The sequence below is a fragment of the Thunnus thynnus genome, chromosome 6 (genome assembly GCF_963924715.1).
Source record: "Thunnus thynnus chromosome 6, fThuThy2.1, whole genome shotgun sequence".
Classification (NCBI taxonomy): Eukaryota; Metazoa; Chordata; class Actinopteri; order Scombriformes; family Scombridae; genus Thunnus; species Thunnus thynnus.
In genome coordinates this window covers 22,466,840-22,486,283 of record NC_089522.1, presented here as the reverse complement: position 1 = coordinate 22,486,283, position 19,444 = coordinate 22,466,840, and the positions used below count along the sequence as shown (strand labels likewise).

General features: G+C 40.2%; 2 protein-coding genes across 5 annotated transcripts; one reads left to right on the top strand and one right to left on the bottom strand.

The window, feature by feature from the left end:
* Positions 1-543: 543 nt before the first annotated feature.
* On the bottom strand, positions 544-15,522 carry raf1a (Raf-1 proto-oncogene, serine/threonine kinase a). Of its 3 annotated transcripts, XM_067592688.1 has the most exons (19): positions 15,389-15,522; positions 12,724-12,828; positions 9,548-9,774; positions 9,224-9,336; positions 8,982-9,084; positions 8,736-8,893; positions 8,140-8,229; positions 6,127-6,280; positions 5,547-5,666; positions 5,358-5,382; positions 4,558-4,673; positions 4,269-4,386; positions 4,026-4,110; positions 3,673-3,849; positions 3,542-3,588; positions 3,285-3,403; positions 3,037-3,168; positions 1,923-2,057; positions 544-1,820 (listed from the first exon to the last, which is right to left on the bottom strand). In XM_067592688.1, the coding sequence occupies exons 3-19, from the start codon at positions 9,746-9,748 to the stop codon at positions 1,680-1,682; spliced, it is 2,034 nt and encodes a 677-aa protein (XP_067448789.1). In that variant the 5' UTR covers positions 9,749-9,774; positions 12,724-12,828; positions 15,389-15,522; the 3' UTR covers positions 544-1,679. The 3 variants fall into 3 exon arrangements, with proteins under 3 accessions (XP_067448789.1, XP_067448788.1, XP_067448790.1); XM_067592687.1 differs by lacking the exons at positions 12,724-12,828; positions 15,389-15,522 and adding an exon at positions 11,519-12,008; XM_067592689.1 differs by lacking the exons at positions 5,547-5,666; positions 12,724-12,828; positions 15,389-15,522 and adding an exon at positions 11,519-12,007.
* Positions 14,944-19,297, top strand: cnbpa (CCHC-type zinc finger, nucleic acid binding protein a). 2 transcript variants are annotated; one of them, XM_067592695.1, is made up of 5 exons: positions 14,944-15,058; positions 17,260-17,374; positions 17,638-17,703; positions 17,909-18,107; positions 18,283-19,297. In XM_067592695.1, exons 2-5 carry the CDS (start codon positions 17,263-17,265, stop codon positions 18,398-18,400), a joined length of 495 nt encoding a protein of 164 aa, XP_067448796.1. In that variant the 5' UTR covers positions 14,944-15,058; positions 17,260-17,262; the 3' UTR covers positions 18,401-19,297. The 2 variants fall into 2 exon arrangements, with proteins under 2 accessions (XP_067448796.1, XP_067448795.1); XM_067592694.1 differs by having other exon boundaries at positions 17,260-17,380.
* Positions 19,298-19,444: the final 147 nt, after the last annotated feature.

The following is a 19,444-nucleotide window of genomic DNA, read 5'->3' as shown; positions in this document are numbered from 1 at the left end:
GGCCATAAAACATAAAAAATAAACACTTATTCCCATATTTAGATCATAGCAAACATTCCCATATTTACAATAAATTTGCACTTGGGACTGAACTAAATCAAGTGGTCCTGCCCAGCAGGAACTACACGTTGAATGTTTACACTAAAACAAAATATAACTGTCCTCTCTCTTTCCACCACGTCCCTCCCTTGCTGAATGATTGTTGTTCCACTGAGCTTGCCAGTGACTATACAGTGCACAGTGGCATCAGCCAATAGTGGAATCCCCTGGTGGCGTGTCTGGACTGGATCCTCTGTGAGGTTACACCACGTTGCCACTGCTACAGCAAACATTACACCCTGCCACAAAGTCTTGCACATGTGTGGGATTTTACTGTTAGTGAACAAGAAGACAGGTAGAATAATCTGATGTCAACTTCCCACCTCACCTGCTTCCATTCCTGCTTTTAAAATGAAGTACAAGTGATCTACATTATCAACACGACATATGTTGACTAGTGAATGTACTTCCTTAACACAAAGAAAGATGACCAATACAGTCTACTTTGGCAAAGAAATTTAACTTAATTTTATTAAAATATTGAATAGACAACTTTCTCACCAAGTTTACAATAAAACGTTTAACCTCCAGAAAGAGACATGATAAACAAATACAAATTAGTTTCCAAATCATTTTAAATATTTAAGACAACCGAACCGCCAAATGTCCAGCTCATGATAACCAACCCATGGTAAGGACTGATAAGAATGTGTGGGTGTCAGATCAGTTTACTCAGATCAGTTTACTCAGAGCTACGAAGCTGCTGTGTAGACTGTTGAAACATAACCATTGCTTTTGCTAAAATGTGCAAATTCAAAGAGTTCCATCATCACTCATGCGTGCTGTCTGACAGGCTATAATTCCTCCAACATGACCCAAAAAATAAAGACAATTTAAAGAAGTCAAAAGACAACAACAACAACAACAAAAAAAAAAGACAATTTCCCATATCTACTCCATTATCATTTAAGACAATGCAAAAATCAACTACTACTGTGCAACTAAATGGACTACATCCAACTGCTTTGTTTGTGATAACAAGAGGAGGTGAAGTTGTGCGGGATCATAGTCCAGGCTTTGTTTCCTCTTAAGGCAGGTAAGCTTTAAAAAGGTCCTCTTCATCAGAAACCAGGGCGGCTAGATAGAAGGGTGTGTGCTTCACATCACAGAGCCCAAGTTAAGAGAGACACATCTGTCTTTCTCTTGAGCTTCCTTCAATGTCCATTTATTGTTGTCTTAGGTAGGTGTGCGTGCATATATTTACAAATTTTTACCAAATGCATTGCCACCGTGGAGCCTCTGCATACTTCTTAATACGTGCAGTGACAAGCAAGGCACCACCTCAATAGGTATCTTATGCCACCCTCTTCATGTGTACATCCTACTGCAATCCATCATCACTCCATCCCCTTCCATAGTTAATCTCAGATGCACTTTTCTCTGCACTTCCCCCTCTCCTCTTTTCCTTACGTAATATATTGATTAGCATGGGTTTAAGTATGTTTGCATGTGCAACTGTAGGTCTATATTGGTTTTTGTATGTGGAGAATTTGGGCTAACTGAGCATTTGGACTATTTTGGATATTTCAAAGAGGAGGGGTGGTGTAAGGAGAGGAGGAGGGGTAGTGCTGTCTGAGCCTCTAAAAAACAGGCAGTCTGGTGGAGGTCAGAGTACAGGCATTGATATCCTCGGTGTGCGAGGCTCTGTGCAGGGACGGTTCTGAGGCACTGCGGTTAATCTTAGGGAGGGCATGCTGGAGAAGCTCGATGGAGGACAAGATCTAAAACAAAAGAAAGCGTAAAAGAGAAGAGAAATTAAATTTTGTTTAACAAAACACTCTTCGTTCAGCTTGAAGTCTACAATTACCAAAAGAGTAGTTCACCTGCGGGAAGAGCGGCCTCTCGTCCTTGGACTTCTTGATGCAATCAGCGACCAACCTTTTCATGGCTTTGGGGCAGTTCTTGTAGAGCTTACTGAGGTCAGGGGACAGATAGCCCCTTCCAACCATAAAGATAATCTGAGAGGGGGAAGTCACAGAAAGCAGATGAGACATTAATCACTGAAAATATTCAGGAGTTGAAGTACTGATCCAAGTTAGTGCGACAGTAGGAGACACCTGATCAATTCTAAATCAGCAGTCCACCTCAGAGATACTGTTTAAATATGGCCAGTGAGTCTAAGGTGACAGGCATTCAAAACACTGGAGCTATTGTGAAGGCATGATGCTGCAGAGATAAAGGATGATAGGAGTACTCTATGTACTTGCCAGGTCAGCTGAGTACAAAGTCATTCTACAGTATCAAGGAGAATAGGGGTACAACAGGGCATATGGGCACACTTTGTTCACTACTCTAATTTGAATACAGACACGGTAAACTAAACTGAACAAGGAGCCAGACACGATTCCAGGCCAGGTCTTGTGGCCTGTGAGGGGACATAAAACCACAGACACACACCCATGCACCCCTTTTTTTTCACAAACATCCAGGGTTGTGTTACTGATTCTAAAATTAGGCCAATGGCTCCAGGACGCCCGCCTCTGTTCCATGGTGGGCCTTAGGCCAGCACCACAACCCCCTTCAGACAGCCAGCCAGTGTCTTTCCACCACCTTCTGGCCTGAGCTCGCAGCCTGACACTGGGACCCAGATGAGGACCAGAGCTTAGACACGACTAATAATTGATTAGTAGTTTGGTCTTAAAAATAGAAGAAAATGGTGAAAAATGTAAATCACCATTTCGCAAAGCCAAAGATGCAAACTAATGTCCAGTCAGTTTACTATCAAAGAAGACTAAAGAAACCTGAAAATATTCACATTTAAGAAGCTTGAACCAGATAATTTTAGCACTTTTTTCTTTAAAAAAAAAAAGTTGATGATTAATTTTCTGTTGATTGATTAATAGTTGCAGCTCTTGCTGTAACACTGAACTGTTGTCACCTAACATATGGCATGTGTTGTCACTTAACATATGGCATCTGTTAATGATGTGATTTTACCTGATCTCTGTTTGCTATCTGGGAGTACGGGAGCTCTCCCGTCATGAGCTCAAAGAGAACAATTCCATAGGAATAGACATCAGATTGGAAGCTGTAAGGATTGTTATCCTGCATCCGAATAACCTCAGGTGCCTTTAGACAAACATACAGAAGAAAAACAACAACAAAAAAAATTTACGATTAATGTGTGTCTCACTGCAGTTGTCTTATTTCTGTACTGAAACTGAAATTTAAGCAGTGTTACTGACCATCCAGAGAATGGATCCAGAAGGCTGCTCCACCTGATGCGAGCCACTCCACCGGGCCTTCACCGTAGCAAGACCGAAGTCTCCAATTTTCACTGTTAGCCCTTCATGCAAGAAGATGTCTACGCTGCTGTCAAGGAATCACAGCTAAAGACCTTGAGGAAGCACAGATTCTGAGCCACTATGACGATTATAGAGCATCGAGTGCATTTATCTTACACACAAAGTACACACACTGTAACAGCTGATAGAAAGGATACTGTTGGACTTCATGTCACGATGAATGATGTTCTTTGCATGCAGATAGCTAAAAATGAGGAAGAAAAATATGATGACATTTGATTCTTTTTTAGTTTGATTTATCAGAAAAATGCCTTTCTTTAGGACTTACTCCATGCCCTGAGCGGTCTGCCTGGCGATGTCTATGAGCTGGATCATCTTTAAGTTTGTCTCCAGGACATGAATATGTTTGTAGAGGCTGCTGCCCTCACACCACTGGGTCACAATAGCCAGGTTGTCCTTCGTCATGTAACCCATGAACAACAGGATGTTGACATGTCGCGTTTTCCTGCGACCAGAGGCAGAGGGGAAGAGGAAATCACCAAAACAAAGATAAGATAAAAGTTAGCAATGAAGATGATTCACCATGAATTCAACAGTTTGCAACTGTCAGAACAGATGAAAACCCAGCTGTTAGACAGCTAAAACCAATTATGAGACGACACTGCATCCTGGATTTCTTACCTCAGGACAGCCACTTCATTTCTGAATGCCTGTAACTGCTCTGGTGTGGGGTCAGTCACCTTTAAAATCTTCACTGCTACATCACCTACAACAAAAAATACTGTACTCAGCTACACCCGATGCATGAAAGTCACAGTCAGCTCATATGAAGAGTTATACAAGGTGCTTACTGACAAGTGAAAAAGTGAAAGTGTTAGTAGTTACACCTGAAAGTGCCCTGCCCTGTCTGAAATGCATTCCTACCATGCCATTTCCCTTTGTATACAGTTCCAAAGGAGCCTGAACCGATGCAGGAGTGCAGATACACCTCACTGGCCTCGATCTCCCAGTAGTAACTCGAGTCCCGCTTGTCCCGAGGCCTCTGGATGAAAAGAAATCAAAAAAGGTGCAACAGATGTGAGACACACAAACTAAATATAAGCCAGTATTCTGTAAGGCAGATTGTACTAAGGTGTCTGGAAGTATTTAATGTTTTTACAACATACATGACAAGATAAATTAGATACAAGACACGACACAACATAGAACTTACTATTTTATTTTTCTCCTGAGTGTTGAAGGACGGGGCCCTCTCTCGCTGGGCAGGTGCAGGGGCTTTGGATTGGGACTGGGACCAGCCTGTGGGGCTCTGGTTAGGGGAACTCCCCGCTTTACGAACAGAAAGCGAGTGACAGAAGAAAGGGATTCAGTATGGAAGAGTGTCCATCAATTGTGAACTACTTTCAGGATGCCACTAAATGGGGTATAATAATTCTCTCTAGATATTCACACTGTCACACTGTAAAGAGGACTGTATGGTGAATATTGAACAATTTGGGACGATGATTTTGACTTTGTCCTAATTTCCCCCTTCAAGCTTCCCCTTACATGAGTCGCCCTATGAAAAAAGAGTTATGATGGACAATGATAAAATAAATCTCCAGCATGAACATCACATTTCATGTACACATTAACAGAAGTCGTCAGTAGAATGGAAAAATAGTATGAAGATTGATGACAACGGTCTGCAGAGCCTTTTATCATGTTTAATGGCCTAATTCATCTAGTTAAATCTTGCATTACCTCCCTCTACTACTTAGCTTTATTGTTATATCTATTGAATGTTATGAGTAGACCTCAATGTCAAATGCTGTGCTCAAAAATTTCCATTTTGGAAGTGGGGATGGCTAGGCAGTCAATTCAGAGAGAGAGGTTTGAAATTGAACATCTATCTGTTTTAAGTGAAGACACAATCAAAGGGGGAAATTTGCGGTAAGGGTGAAGAAAACAAGTGTGATGCAGCATAAAAAAGTACACAACAAGGCGCTAAAGAAATCAACAGCGAGCACTTACCCGAATCATGATCACGCATCGCATCCTAGAAAGACGAGAAAAGACAAAACTCTGTCAGCTTCTTCAAACTGCAAAACACAAGTTGTGCTTTCACTTATGGTTTGACTTCACTACTAAGATTTGAATGCAGATAGCCTGTTTGCAAGGCATGACATTCAGACTGCACACACATACACTCTGCTTTCTAACCTTATCTGGACTCTCGGATGAGGCCTCAACAAAAGACTGGGAGAAGTGCACAATACCTACTTTCCTCTTCAGCCAGAATCTATGGCACCAGGAGCTGGGGGAGGTATTCAGGCAGTCTAGCTACTCCCCAGCAGGGTACAATACAACAGGCCAGTGAGGACAGGGGGGGGAAAGGAACAAAGTAAAGGAAAGTGAGGAAGGAATGATGACAAGAGTGATGCCCAGGTTTCTACCTGGAGAGAATAGAAGGGAAATGTTCTAAAAAGCATGCAAAACTGATGAGCTGATTATGCAAGATTACTGGAGGTGAAAAAGCAGAAACTAGAACTGAACAAGGGGAAGTCAAGTGTCACATATTTTAAAACTGCTAAAATAAGATGCCATCAGGGGAATTACACAAAACAGGCTGAACCCTGTCCAGGTGAGAGGTAGATAAGAGGTAGAAAAGAGCAAGGCGAAGATAGTTGGAATGCCTGAGATGCACGTAGGAGGGCAAGATCACTCTCAGGCAGGAGATATTTTAGGAGTAGCCGCCTGATTCTATAGGAGTACCCAGGAGGCCCATATGGTGTGTAGTTACCTCAATCATGCTGCTGTCTACAGGCAGGGTAGTGCTAACCATGTGGACGTTGGGCGTGGAGGTGGAGCGCTGCCTCTGGGAGAGACCGCCGCCTGTGGGTGGGTAGGGCGTGGTGTAGTTGAAGGCATGAGGGGTGGAATACCGGTGGGCCGAGCTGTGAGGGCGAACAAGGATCAAATAGTGAGACTGAGCAGCTATTGTTTGTGTCCTATGTCGCTGCTGCAAAATGACACGTGCCACTGACATTTAACATGATGCTGAAATCTGTAACTTCTTTAAAACTGGACTGCAGTGGGTGTGGTAGTAGTTGGTGCAGGGGCATTCTGGTTTCATTTCTGTCATTTCCTTTCACTGTCCCCATTAAAACATCATCTGTTTATATTCATCAACAGATTGTTGCCACACAAACAGAACCAATGAGGAGCATACTTCATGGTTTAAAAGAGAAACAACAAACAAAAAATATACAGAGTTAAACTGAGAAATAGCATTGTGAGGAAGTAGTAATTGGTAAATTTTATTGTGGCTTTCCCCTTATCCCATTTTTGGCTAACTTGACACTGTGGAGGTATTTAGCCTGTGATGTTTGCCAAGATCAGTATTGGCTCAGTTAAAGAGTACAAAGCTCACCAGCCAAATACGTTAATCTCCAAACAATGCAGATGTCGGCCTAACTTGAGTTGTTCACTTTTAGAAGCACAAACTTGAATTCAAACAAGTCAAAATATCCCAAAAACATGTAAAAAAAACAAGCACAATGCCTGATGATGTCCATAGAATGGATTTCAGTCATGAATTTAGTCAAAAGTCTTGGTAAACCTCTTGTTAGGACTGGGTGATATGGACAAAATCAAATATCATGATATTTTTGACCAAATATCTCAATATCAACACGCAACAGTATTGTGGGAATGAATGTGGGGTGCTTTAACAAAATATTTACACAATGAGATTGTTGATAAATAATCATGAGTAATGTGGATATAATGACTAAGTGGGTAAAGGCAAGAACAGTCTGGTAAGTTCAGAAAATTACATCACTTTATTGTAATGCAGCATTTAAAACCAAGACAACACTTATGCCATATCACAATATTACCATATCCAGTCTCATATCACGATATCAATATATTATCGATATATCGCCCAGCCCCACCTCTTGTTACAGGATGATTAAGTGTGCTGTAGCTGCTGGTGAAAATGGGGACAGTGGAATCCCAGCTGAATGATGTATATACACAGGGATCACATTACATTATAACACACATGATTATGGGAGTTGAGAACAATCCCCCCGTTTGGCAACACAAAACTACGTTTCTAAACAGTATTTGAGATAGCTCTGCATGGAACAACTTGATACTTTGTGAGTGCTAATTTGGCAGCTCAGTGAATGTTTTTTTTTTAAACTATTTTAAGTGCTCCTGAAACAACAGGCTCTTTTGACACCTCTCGTTACATCAGCCCCTTGGATACGTAAGCCCCCATAAAGCTGGGGACGTCATTAAACGCAGGATTTAATTCAATTAAGATTAAGGTTCTTTACAAATTAGAACAGAAATACAACTGTGTTGTAGGTTAGCGTGACAAATAACAGAAAACGATAGCAGTCATGGCTAAGTAGCACTCTTATCGTTAGCTCCCTCTACAATCACCAACCATAGACGTAGTCCTACAATTGATGCATGGAGAGGCATGATAGTGGGCGACACCATCGAATACTCAAAAAGGCATCACTCTGGACAAATACCTCAGCTTAAAATGACAAAATATGGGCATTAACAAATCCGAACATCAATGACTCCAGGTCATTTCTCCGCCCTAGCAGAACTACAGTATGTGTCTGTACTTTCTGGTATGTGTGTGTTATGTTTTTGAAAAGTACTCACATGTGTACAAGTCTTACATGAGTGTGTCTTGAGGACAACTCTCTAATGTATATATCTATCTTATGTTAATAAAAGGAAGAGAAGGGTTTGTCACGGACAGATCAAGCATAAAAATTTACCTCACCTTGGAAACCGGGTTAGTGATTCTCTCATTCGCCGAGATGTCAGTGGGGGCAGTGATGGGGCACCGCTCTCACCGGGTGTTGGACACAACCTGAAGACAGAGAGACAGAGAGAAAGAGAGAGAGTGTGGGTGCTTAATCACGCAACAGCTGGCTGCTAAAGACTACAATGGTTGTCAGGTCAAAGGGCTTATCTCTTCAATGTCAATGATATAGATCTTTGAATGCTTACTGTCAGTCCTACAGCCTGCATGCAAAATAACACTAATAACCCTCTATTCTCAGTTCAAGTATGCAAAGCCATGTATACGAGCTGAGACCTAATCAGGAGTAGTATCAGCAGAACCTGCTTTCCCTATTTCACCCTAACACAAAGAATGTGATGCACAAATAATCTTACAAAGACTTGATTAGATGAAACTTTAATTAAACTATTCCCTTTCATGCAGGTAATGGATGTAGGATGGCAATTATTCAGTTATTGTCTGTTTCTCAAATTATGTATATATATTAAAAAAAAAAAAAAAAAAAACATTATAGACTGTTATCAAAAGGTCATTTTTTGGTTACGCTGCCATTTTATGGTGAAGACACTTACAGGAGTTGTCTGATGTTGCTCCAGTCCACACACATTGTGGGCACTTTGGTGCTACAATGCTCATGGAATTTGTAGCCACACGTTTGGCAACGGAAACCATTCAAAAGAAACTTCTGGCAAATATCACAGAATGCTAGCTTCAGATATGTCTTCCGGACCTGTAAATGACAGAGAAATGTACGTTTATTTCTGTAGCAGTAACACTTATTTGAGTGTGAGGTTAGTGTAAATGCTTCAGGTACTCACAAAATTATGCGTAGTCAAGGGAACATGATCTAAAACCTCCACCAGCAGCTCTTCGCCAATCAGTGAGGTGGAGTCAGTATTCCAATCCATCCGGAATTTTTTACTGTTACAGAAATGGATGAAAGCCTTTAAATGAAGGGATATGAAGGCAGGCAAAATAACTGCAGCAGGTAAGAATGATATATATGCGACCTCTGATCTTATTTCCCTGGTTTTAAAACCCACGACGGTCCTGAGCTCACCTCCTCTGTCCTGGATGCAGCCTGAAGACAGCGCAGCACTGAGGCTGCAGACCTCTCACCTTCAAGGCTTTAATCAGGCAACTGTGCAGAGTCATACCTGGTCGAACGTTTACCTGAAGGACAAAAAAAAGGGACAAAAAAAACTTATTAGAGTATTAAGTCCTCACTTGTTTGCAAGGATGTAAGCAGCTCCATAAGCCTTTAGCTAACTGTGTACCACTGTAGTATTTCTGAAGCCTTAGTCGAAGTCTGGAAATCCAAGGTTGTGAACTCTCAGAGGCACCAGTATGCCATCTTTTTGCCTGCAGTGGAAAATCAACTCACCACAGTGCGTTGCTGGTTTGGGAGGTAGACGCGGATAGTGCTGCTAGTCTTGGAGTCGGGCATCTTGCTGTCATCTGAGGAGCGACGCTGGCAGGGAAAGCCCTGGACCATGGTCGGTGAAAGGCACGGGCCCTCGAACGCAGAGTCCTTCATTCCGAAGCCGTTGCTCAGGGTCTTCCACGCTCCCTGAAGGTGCTCCATTAGTAAAGCCAAGTGCTCTCAATGGTCTGGAAAAAAGAAAAAACAACAAAAAAACCCAAGCACCAGTATTAGTACTCCAAATGCTTGAAAGCTCACATCACCAGTTGACCTCTCGGTTAATATTATATTAGTTCTCTTTCTTCTTGATGAGGATGGCGGTGCTGTGCAGACTCACTGTCAAAGTCTATCAGACTAACATGCAAAATGAAAAATGTTTTTCATTATGAAAAAAGTAATTAAATCCATTCGTCCATCAGTCTTTTTGAGGGTATGTATATAACTTTTTAAACTCTATCTTTGGAGTATCAAACGCTCATCCCAGTCATTTTGAAAAATGATTTTAAAAAGCAAGTTGTTGTTGTTTTTTTACTGACAAAGCAGCTGCAGTTGTCTTGAATACATGTCAGTTACAATAGATTCCAACGGTGACAAGTTTTTACTGCCGGTGGGGGGGAAAAAAAGTAGCACAAAACAAAGATAGATTTGGGTTGCGGCATCGAGAACTCGTTTGATGTAATCTCTAAATTTAATCTAACCAAGTGCAACCCCCTCATATGATGGTAGGGGTTACATCAAAGTGGTGAGGCTTTCAGAAGTGTGACAGGAAACCTCAAGAGTAAATGTATGTTCTGAACTGTTTAGTGGCCCGAAGTGATTATTAAACTCTGGCTTCAACCCTACAATAAATCAAACTATAATAGTCATTTATAGAGTTATTTTTGGCACAAAAGGTGGATTTTCCATTTGACAGAGCAGCAGAAGCAAATAATAAAGTGATACTAAACTTAATAACACCTACGAAAAAAACAATTGTCATTTGTCAACTAGACCTGCCAATCACAAACAAATATGCTCCCTCTTCTGCTTTGTTTTCAGTACAAATGACAGGGCTATATATACAGACAGACAGAAGTCTCACTGATTCTCTGTCTTTATTTTCGCTGTGTATACTTTCACCCTGCAAAAAACTACTGATTGTCTCTGCTGTGTCTCCTGCAAAAGGCCTGATTACACTGAAGAGATGATTTACTGCAGTTCGTGTCACAGCAAGACATAACTCACCACCTGTACTACTTCACTACAGAAAAAAAAAAAAAAGCAGGAACTTGGGGAGGACTGTGGATCTTACAGTCTTCCAACCATGCTGCAGGAATTGTGTTCAAAACAAGTTCTGTGATCCATCCAGAGAAGGGTATCAACAGAAAGAATGTAAAGTCCAGAATAATTAGACTTTACTCCCATACTGCTTAGATTTGTCCCACATAACAGGTCAGTCTACATAACACAGCCACATTTACAAACTCACGGCGAGTTTTGCATCCACATGAAGAGAGTTTCAATAACTTGACTTAAGTCTTAGCATTATTTGGGAGTTAGGTTGAACTGACTTTTTTGAACGCCTTCAACAGAGCTCCAGTTAAATTCAACTTCTTGCTAAAAAAGACGAATAAAGACAAGGCAACTAGTGAAATGCGTGCACTGCTTGCACAAATATCAGAAGCTAGTTGCTACGTGTGTTTTTATAAGGCCTGGTAGTTCGAGTTATTACTGTGAAATTGCCTGTAAGTTAGGCCCTCAGAGGCGAACTATAACGTTGACTAAACTTCCCTGCACAGCTCTATTCAACCCCCATTCAAATTTCACTTGTTCAAACGATGCATTTCTTGTTCATGTGCCTCACGGAGAAGCGGTTGAACATTTTTTAGTTAACATTTCAAACATAATTCCCAGAGTAGCAATGCTAGGAGCCTATAGCCTGTATATGCTTACCAAGAGAAGTTAGAAAAGTTGTGCTCCGCCATAACTTCAGGAAAAAGTGGCGTCGGTGACATCATCATATTTGCAACGCATTCAAAGAAAAGGAGGAAAAAGTCGAAGTTGGTTAAGACTCTCAAATTGTATCAACTTATCTTGCATCCGGTAAATGTAGCAATAATGTAAGACGTGAAGGTCACAGGCGGGTCTTTTTGGCGAGCCACCTAAAATACGAGAGGAAAAGTTTAATCTCCCAGTCGTGGTAAAAGCGAGGAAAAAAAATCCGTCGGACCCTCAAAGTGATACGACGAGAGATATTCTCCAAGTCCCGGGAAGCAAATTCAGATTCCCATAAGTTGCTTGTTAATGCTTCGCTTTCCAATCAATATTTACGTTGTACATGAGAAGGTGAAAAGGTTTGAGTTGGTGCCGTGCGTCCGTCTGACGCCAGTGATTGAAACAGGACCTTGCAGTCATAACAAGAGTTGCAAGCATCAGTCACACTGCGCAACTACAGCACTAATTTAAGCCCTCCCACTCCGGTAATACTGTTTTTTGACTCTTAAAAAAATCTACCACTAGATTTTTAAAAGGTTAGCTTCTCAATATATGACCATTTTTCTCATATATACCACATTTAAAGGCCTATATGCGTGCCGCCTTTGAGAGCGCAGTCCAAGGAGCTCGTACAGCCAAGGGTTAACTCTTCACGAAGGCTAATATGTGTATGAAATATTAATATAGTTGATAATAAGTTAATGCACATTCGTTAAAATATTCGTTGCGATAGTATCTTTTGAAAAGCAAAAAAAAATCGGCCCACTACCGGTTTGGAGTGAAGGAGTAGGCTTATCCATTATTAACTCCAAGTGCACCATCATCTGGAGACTTGGGGACAGTGCAATACTTTGGAAATCATTTTGGAGCCTTCCTGATATGCATGACAGTCATTTTACATATCTCTGGTCAAAAAAGACAATGAGGAGTCAGCTTGTATGTCATGTAGGCGACAGTCAGAAAAAGTTCCAGCTAGAGTTAAGGGTCAAGATTTCTTTAATTGACAGAAGAGCATCATTTTTGTAGTTAACAGTGGATTTGAATTGTTTTCAAACATTAAAACAGGCTTAATAAGAACACAGCTTCAGCTGAAAACAAAGCTTATTCTCTGCCAAACCGGTCCTGAAACAGTACCATTGTGAAATGATATCTTCCACACTCACCATGTGTTCACCATCTCTGTATCATCCCGGACTGGGTCCCCTGAGGTAGGCACCCTAATCACAGATGGCTCATAGGTCCTATCAGCAAGCTGGAGTTGACACCATCTGAGAATAAAACAGCCTCATGAACATCCCAGTCAATAAGTCTCGACGGGTTCTGCACACACATAAAGCAGCAGCAGACAGTATGTCTCAATTACAAACCCATGTTATATTCCTGATTGTGCAGCCAATTTTACTTTCATTCTACCCAGCTAACTTTACAATATAGTCTACATTTCTGAAAATGGTATTTCATCGCAGGCATTCAACCTGACAAATAAAAGAAATACCAAATACTGTTTTCTGTGAGGATGAGGGCAGGGCTTTGTCATTGTGGAGTGTTTTAAGGTACTCCACCCTACATCCAAACAGCAGCACTGTATTTCTGTCAGCATGGGATATTATGATGTACATCTCTTAATCTATACAAAATTATGCACCGCAGATTGTTATATTTTTTTCCTGGTATGTATTAAAGGTTGTGAGCTGCAGAATGAAGACCACAGGAAACAGCAATCGCCGTCTCAGAGCGTTACAGTCAAATCCACCTTAAGACGGGGACGAATGCATCTTTCCCACTTATTGATCTGACTGAGCACTCAGATCAGTTAGCTGAGAAGCTTGCAGCGCCCGTCGTTCATTGGATTGCTGTCTCTATCAGTCCTCTTGTCTTTAAAATATGATGCAATCAGGACGCGTTAAACAAGCAGGGCCTCAGGCTGGGAAACACATACATATCATTGCTTGATTGTTTTGATTATTGTATGTTTTTAGGCTTATTGACACTCTCATTGCAGTTCCAGTTTTCAGTGATTTTCAGAATTTGGTTTAAAGTTTACAGAAATGTTTTTGTTTAAGGTTTTAGTGTTATTTTAACATAAGCATTCAGACAAACTGGTAAGCCTATATATTACAACTTTGTGGGTATTGAAGAGGTGCAAAATGGTTTTGAAATGACGCTAGTGTTTTAAATATACGTTTTGTTTTATTTATTATTCATTGCATCAGAAAATGACTCTGCAACTATGTTGATGATTGAATAATCTTTCAGTGATTTTTCAAGCAAAAATGCCAAAGATTGGATGGTTTTAGCTTCTCAAATTTGAAGACTTGCAGTTTTTCCTTGTCATACATGACAGTTAATTGAAGATCTTACAATTTTAGACTTTAGACTGACAAAGCAAGCAAATTAGAAGGCATCACTGTGGCTTCTGAGAAATGTGCCATTTTTTCACTGTTTTTTAACATTTCATAGCCTAATCAAGAAAATAATCACCAGATTAACTGACAATGGAAATAATTGTTAGTCATCAGAAAACTCTTCTCATCATTATCGGTAATTTTGACCTAATAATTGAAAACAATTCTTGAAAATTGTGATGTTGCTGGGTCACCCAGGAGTTGAAGATTCACTTCACTTTTTTAACTCAGATTTATAAATGATCATATGCCTTAAACAGTAATAGTGGTAGCATTTATGGATACAAACATCTCTATACAGGTTATTGGACTGATTCTATAAACAAAGCTGCAACGCCTGCTTCTGAGACTTGTCTTAGGTACTGGCATTGATTTAATTGAAAGAAATCTGCAGATGTGTCTGAGAAGTTGACTCAAAGGGTTACTGAAGAGATAAAAGAGGTCACTGTACAACACAATACGATATTTGCCTACAGAAACCTACTTTATACCTTTAAATGCAGATTTATCTTAACAACAAGCAACTTATGGGAATCTTTATCTCAATTTTCCAAATGCTTTGAATAACTAGAGGCAGGCCAACAGAAAAAGAGATCACATGAAAATATTTTAAAAAATAGAAATGGAAATAAATAGTTTCCTGTTAAAATGTGAAAAAAAGTCTGGATTTTAGTTATCTTTTCTTATATTTATCTTTTTTTTTTCCTTAATTTTTTGGAAACTACCATGTGAATTAATTCACTAAGAAGTAGCCTACCGGTAGTAGAGGTAGTAAACTGACATTATTACGGCTTTAAATATTCCCTAATGTTTATCATTTCAATAAGTTTTTTAATGTTAAAAGCGACGTGGGTAAAATAAGGTCACTCGATTTAGGGAGAAAACAGGACCGTTCTGTGTCCATGATTGGTTGATTCGCAGAGGCGGTGTCCAGACATCCTCGTGTTTGATTGGTTGTGAACAGACTATGTAGCCAATGACAGTGCAGGTTTTTTACTGGAGACTGTGAATGACAATTCAGGAACTCCTGCTCACACCGCATGTAGCGCAAAGAAGGAGGCGTAAACACTGACATAGCTAGATAGCCAGCAAGGTAAGCAATAAAACACAATTCTAATCAATTTAAGCATTAGATGTTGAATGTCTGTAAACTTTGACGCGATGATGTGTAAGAATTGATAATATTGAAAAATTGCACGTTTGTTCGGTTTCTTTTGTTAAAACGCGCTGGTTTTGGTTTGGGCTCACTAACGGAGCGTCGGGACCTCAGTCCGGCCTGCTAATGTTAGCCCGTCACAACGACTTTGGTGTGTGCGTCCCGCGCGGGAAATGTTGTTTTTATGGTATATTCACCCGAATACCCGCTAGAAATCACATATAATTAACGTTTATCGTTATTAGTGTCGGCTCGACAGGTTCTTACTGGTGAAAGAAGCTCAATCGTCGACTGAACCGTGCTTCTTGGTCGTGATCGTGAGGTGGTGTGCTAGCAGTGTCTCGCGAGTACGCAAGAAAAATCAACGTGACTAGGCCAGCGCTAGCGTAGCTGCAACCTTTTGGCATTTGATTCTGTTTTTTTTTTTTTTTTTTTTGCAAGCGCAAAAATAACTCTAAATCAATTTTTCTGGTTGAATTACTTAAGGGGGAAGCCTCCGAAGATGTTTTTATAAATTAGTCGAGTTATCTGAATCATCTTGGTCAGACCCGGGCTTTGCTATTTCAGCAGATGTAGAGTTAACGTTACACGCTGCGATGTGACTGCCCTCTGGAGCTAACGCTAGCTTCAAGTTAGCATACAAACCACGACATGCTTTCATGGCCATTTCTGTGGCAGTCAGCGGCGTGTGTTGCCATGTTGCCTGACGTGAACTCAGAGAGGATTTCAACACTCGGCTCTCTGTTGATAATAACTCCGGTGGAAATGAGCACACACGTGGCGACTGGAGTATTTCAGTAACAACCAAGGGAAACACTATTATATAAGCTACAAGTTGAGGCCCGACGGGCATTTAGGTGACCATCACAAAAACTGGAAGCAACAAGTTAGCCTTTGCAGTCTTTTTCTATAAAGATAATTTCAATCCAGCTGCCTCGTTTTCTTCTCGTTCGCCGTCTTTTAGGTACTTACTGTGAGGGGTTTCAATTACTAATTAACTCACATTTTCCCTGACTTGATGTCTTTAGCATCGTCAGCAAACAGAAGTTTGGCCAATGGCGATCACAACATGAATTCATTGAGGAAATCGTGTAAGTTAGTTTAGTAGTTAGTTGTAGATTGGCCAATTATCATAGATTCCGTATCTAAAAAAAAAAATTACCCCTTTTGTTTGATCGTAGATTAGATCCCCTCCCCAGGTAGTATTACACTAGATTAACTTTTGCGGTACTGTTATTTGACTCAGAAATGAAGAATTGTGTTAATCATTGTAATCTTTCTCAAATTGTACCCAAAATAAATCTGACATCATAGAGTTTGTCCTGATTTTTGACAACCCTGCACAAGAATGGATAATTGATTATGGTTATTTAATCATGTAATTTGTGGTGATATGCTACTTTTTTACACCTTGTGTACACTGGTTGCAGAGCAAAAACATTTTTGCAACTGGTGTAAACTGCTGCATCGGGGGGCTTTCACACCAAATATGACAAATAGCGTAATATGTGCTTGGTAGGTCACAAGCTTAAAAGCACATTATGTCAGTTAGTGTGCTTGTAAGTAGTCTGAACAGATTTGGCCATTAGTGACAAATAATATGCTGCGTTAATGCTTTTAGGTTTTAAATCATACAAAGCAGCTTAATTATTTGACCAGAGGCTGCTTTCTAAGCTTAAGTTGAACCAGAATGTAGCATATAAAAATTATTTTTAAAAAAACAATATAAGCTGGCATCCACATCTTCTTGGTAATTATTTGTAACATGCATGATCATAATGAACAGTTACAGAAATGAGTTCCACAAAATTGGCAAAAAATAAACCTTTTGCAGTCAAATTATATTCCACTTTCTATTCTCCAGAATGACCATGCATGTGCTTCATAGAGGTTGCCATATTAGAGAGTCGAAGCTGATTTTAGTCAGCAGGAGACCTAGAGGAAAATCAAGGTGGTGCACGCCAAGAATATATCTGCATTCCCCACTGAAAAGAGTTGCCTTCTTCTGTGTGTTCGGTGTGAAAGCTCGGTCAGATGGACAGCTGAAATGCTTTTTTTATGAGAGCATAGGCTGATTTTACTTTAAACAGAATACTGTGTACTGATATGTTGTGTTCTTTTTGTTTTGTTTTGTTTAGGTAATGGAGATGAGCAGCAACAGCGAGTGCTTTGGATGTGGCCGCTCGGGGCATTGGATCAAGCATTGCCCCAATGCTGGCGGTGCACGTGGACGCGGCAGGGGTCGGGGACGAGGCAAGGGTACTATCTACTATTCAGGCCACACCCAGTATAGAACAATTATCACAAAATACTTGGGTTACATATCATAATTATTACTTTTTTTTTTCACTGCACTTTGCATATGTTCTTCACTTCTTGTACCTGTGTTTTGGGTTACAGTCCTGCACAGCACTCCTGATGAAACACATTGTTCAATTAATTAAAATAAACACTTGCATTACAATCTTGTATTCGTATTTTCATCCTTGCGTACTTATCTGTCTGTGTCATTACAGAGCTGTTCTGCTATCGGTGCGGAGACCAAGGACACATGGCCAGGGACTGTGACCAAACTGAGGATGGTGTGCATTGCAGTTCTATTTCTTCTATTTGAGCACTAGTTAGTTGGTGTGAAGTGGTATTTGCTTACAACAGGATTGCAGAAGTAATTATGACATTATTTCAGCGATACACAGTTCACTACAGTATAGTTACCAAAAGATTTGTTTGTTAATAATTGAACCATCTTTTGAAATTAACAATAGGTTGGGTTTTTTTTCTGTTCAGCGTGCTACAACTGCCACAGGAGTGGCCACATTTCCCGGGACTGCAAGGAGCCCAAAAAGGAGAGGGAGCAGCTTTGCTACACCTGCGGCAAGGCTGGTCACATGGCCCGCGACTGTGATCATGCCAATGAGCAGAAGTGTTACTCCTGCGGAGGGTTTGGCCACATCCAGAAACTTTGTGATAAGGTGAAATGTTACAGGTGAGTGTTAACTTATGTTTTTTTGGGGGGGGGGGGCTCCAACGCCACTGTAGTTCTCAAATTTCTGATATGTGTAGTTATTTAAAATCTTCTTCCACTGTTTAGAGCTTTAAATTAGGCTGAACTTTTATTGTCTTAATGAAGAAACTCACTCCATGTTTTTGTTTTCCTCCAGGTGTGGTGAGATTGGTCACGTTGCTGTGCATTGCAGTAAAGCCAGCGAGACTAACTGCTACAACTGCGGAAAGGCAGGCCACCTGGCAAAAGAGTGCACCATTGAAGCCACCGCATAATCAGTGCCCTCTGTTGCCCCTCCTTTTTTCAGATTGATGGTTGGTTGTATTATTTTCTCTGAATCCTCTTCACTGGCCAAAGGTTGGCTAACAGAGGCTAGTCCCAGGCCAGTGAGCCTCTCGACATGTAATACAATGAAAGGGGTGAAAAAATATCTTTCTGCATTCAATACAAAAATGTTTTAGTTTGGTAGCGGTGTTATGTATAATGCTTTGTTAAAGAACCCCCCTTTCCAAGCCACTGGTGATCAGAGATGGAATAAATGGGACTAAACATATGGGAATCTATAGGACCTCTGAGCTTGTGGAAGTGAGTCTCAGTAAAATGAGAAAAGAAGGGAGTAAATGGAAACCGAACTTCCATGTATGGTTATTTTGGTTTGTTTTAGTGGGATATGAGTTGGCCAAGAGAGTATGACATGGAAACAGTTCATAACATGATGCATTTCAGCCCTACAAGCAGCTAAGTGGGCGATAACAAACCACATGTTATATTGCTAAGATATAAAATTTTTTGGAGGTATTAAAAGAAACAAGTTCTTTTATAGAAATCTGTTTACAATTTAAATATCACTCGGTAGCCCAAGGTAGACATTTCTTTTAAAATGGCTTTGGATTTTTTTTTTTTTTTTTTTTTTTTTTTTTTTTTTTTTTTACCTTGGCAAAAATTTAACATCAAGAACAGTCGTCAGAACAGCAGAATTAGGAGTTATTTGGGAATGAAAAATGTTTTCACAGAAATCAAAATGTTATTTTTGTACAATATCACTTAGACTACTGTATAAATACCATTTGCTTGTACTCAGTTTTTAAGTCGGAAGGAAAGTGCAACTGAAGTCCTAGAAAATAGAAATGTAATTTTAAACTATCAATAAAGCTGGAGGAGCACGGGGAGGATATTGTTGTCTGATTTCTGTGTGATATGTATGTACCAATGTTTGAATGCTTGTTTTTAGGATGTCTTTGCAGATGTTTTTTATACTTAATGTGTCCATCTTTTAAAAAAAATAAGTTTAACACATAATTTGAGTCTTCAAAGAAGCC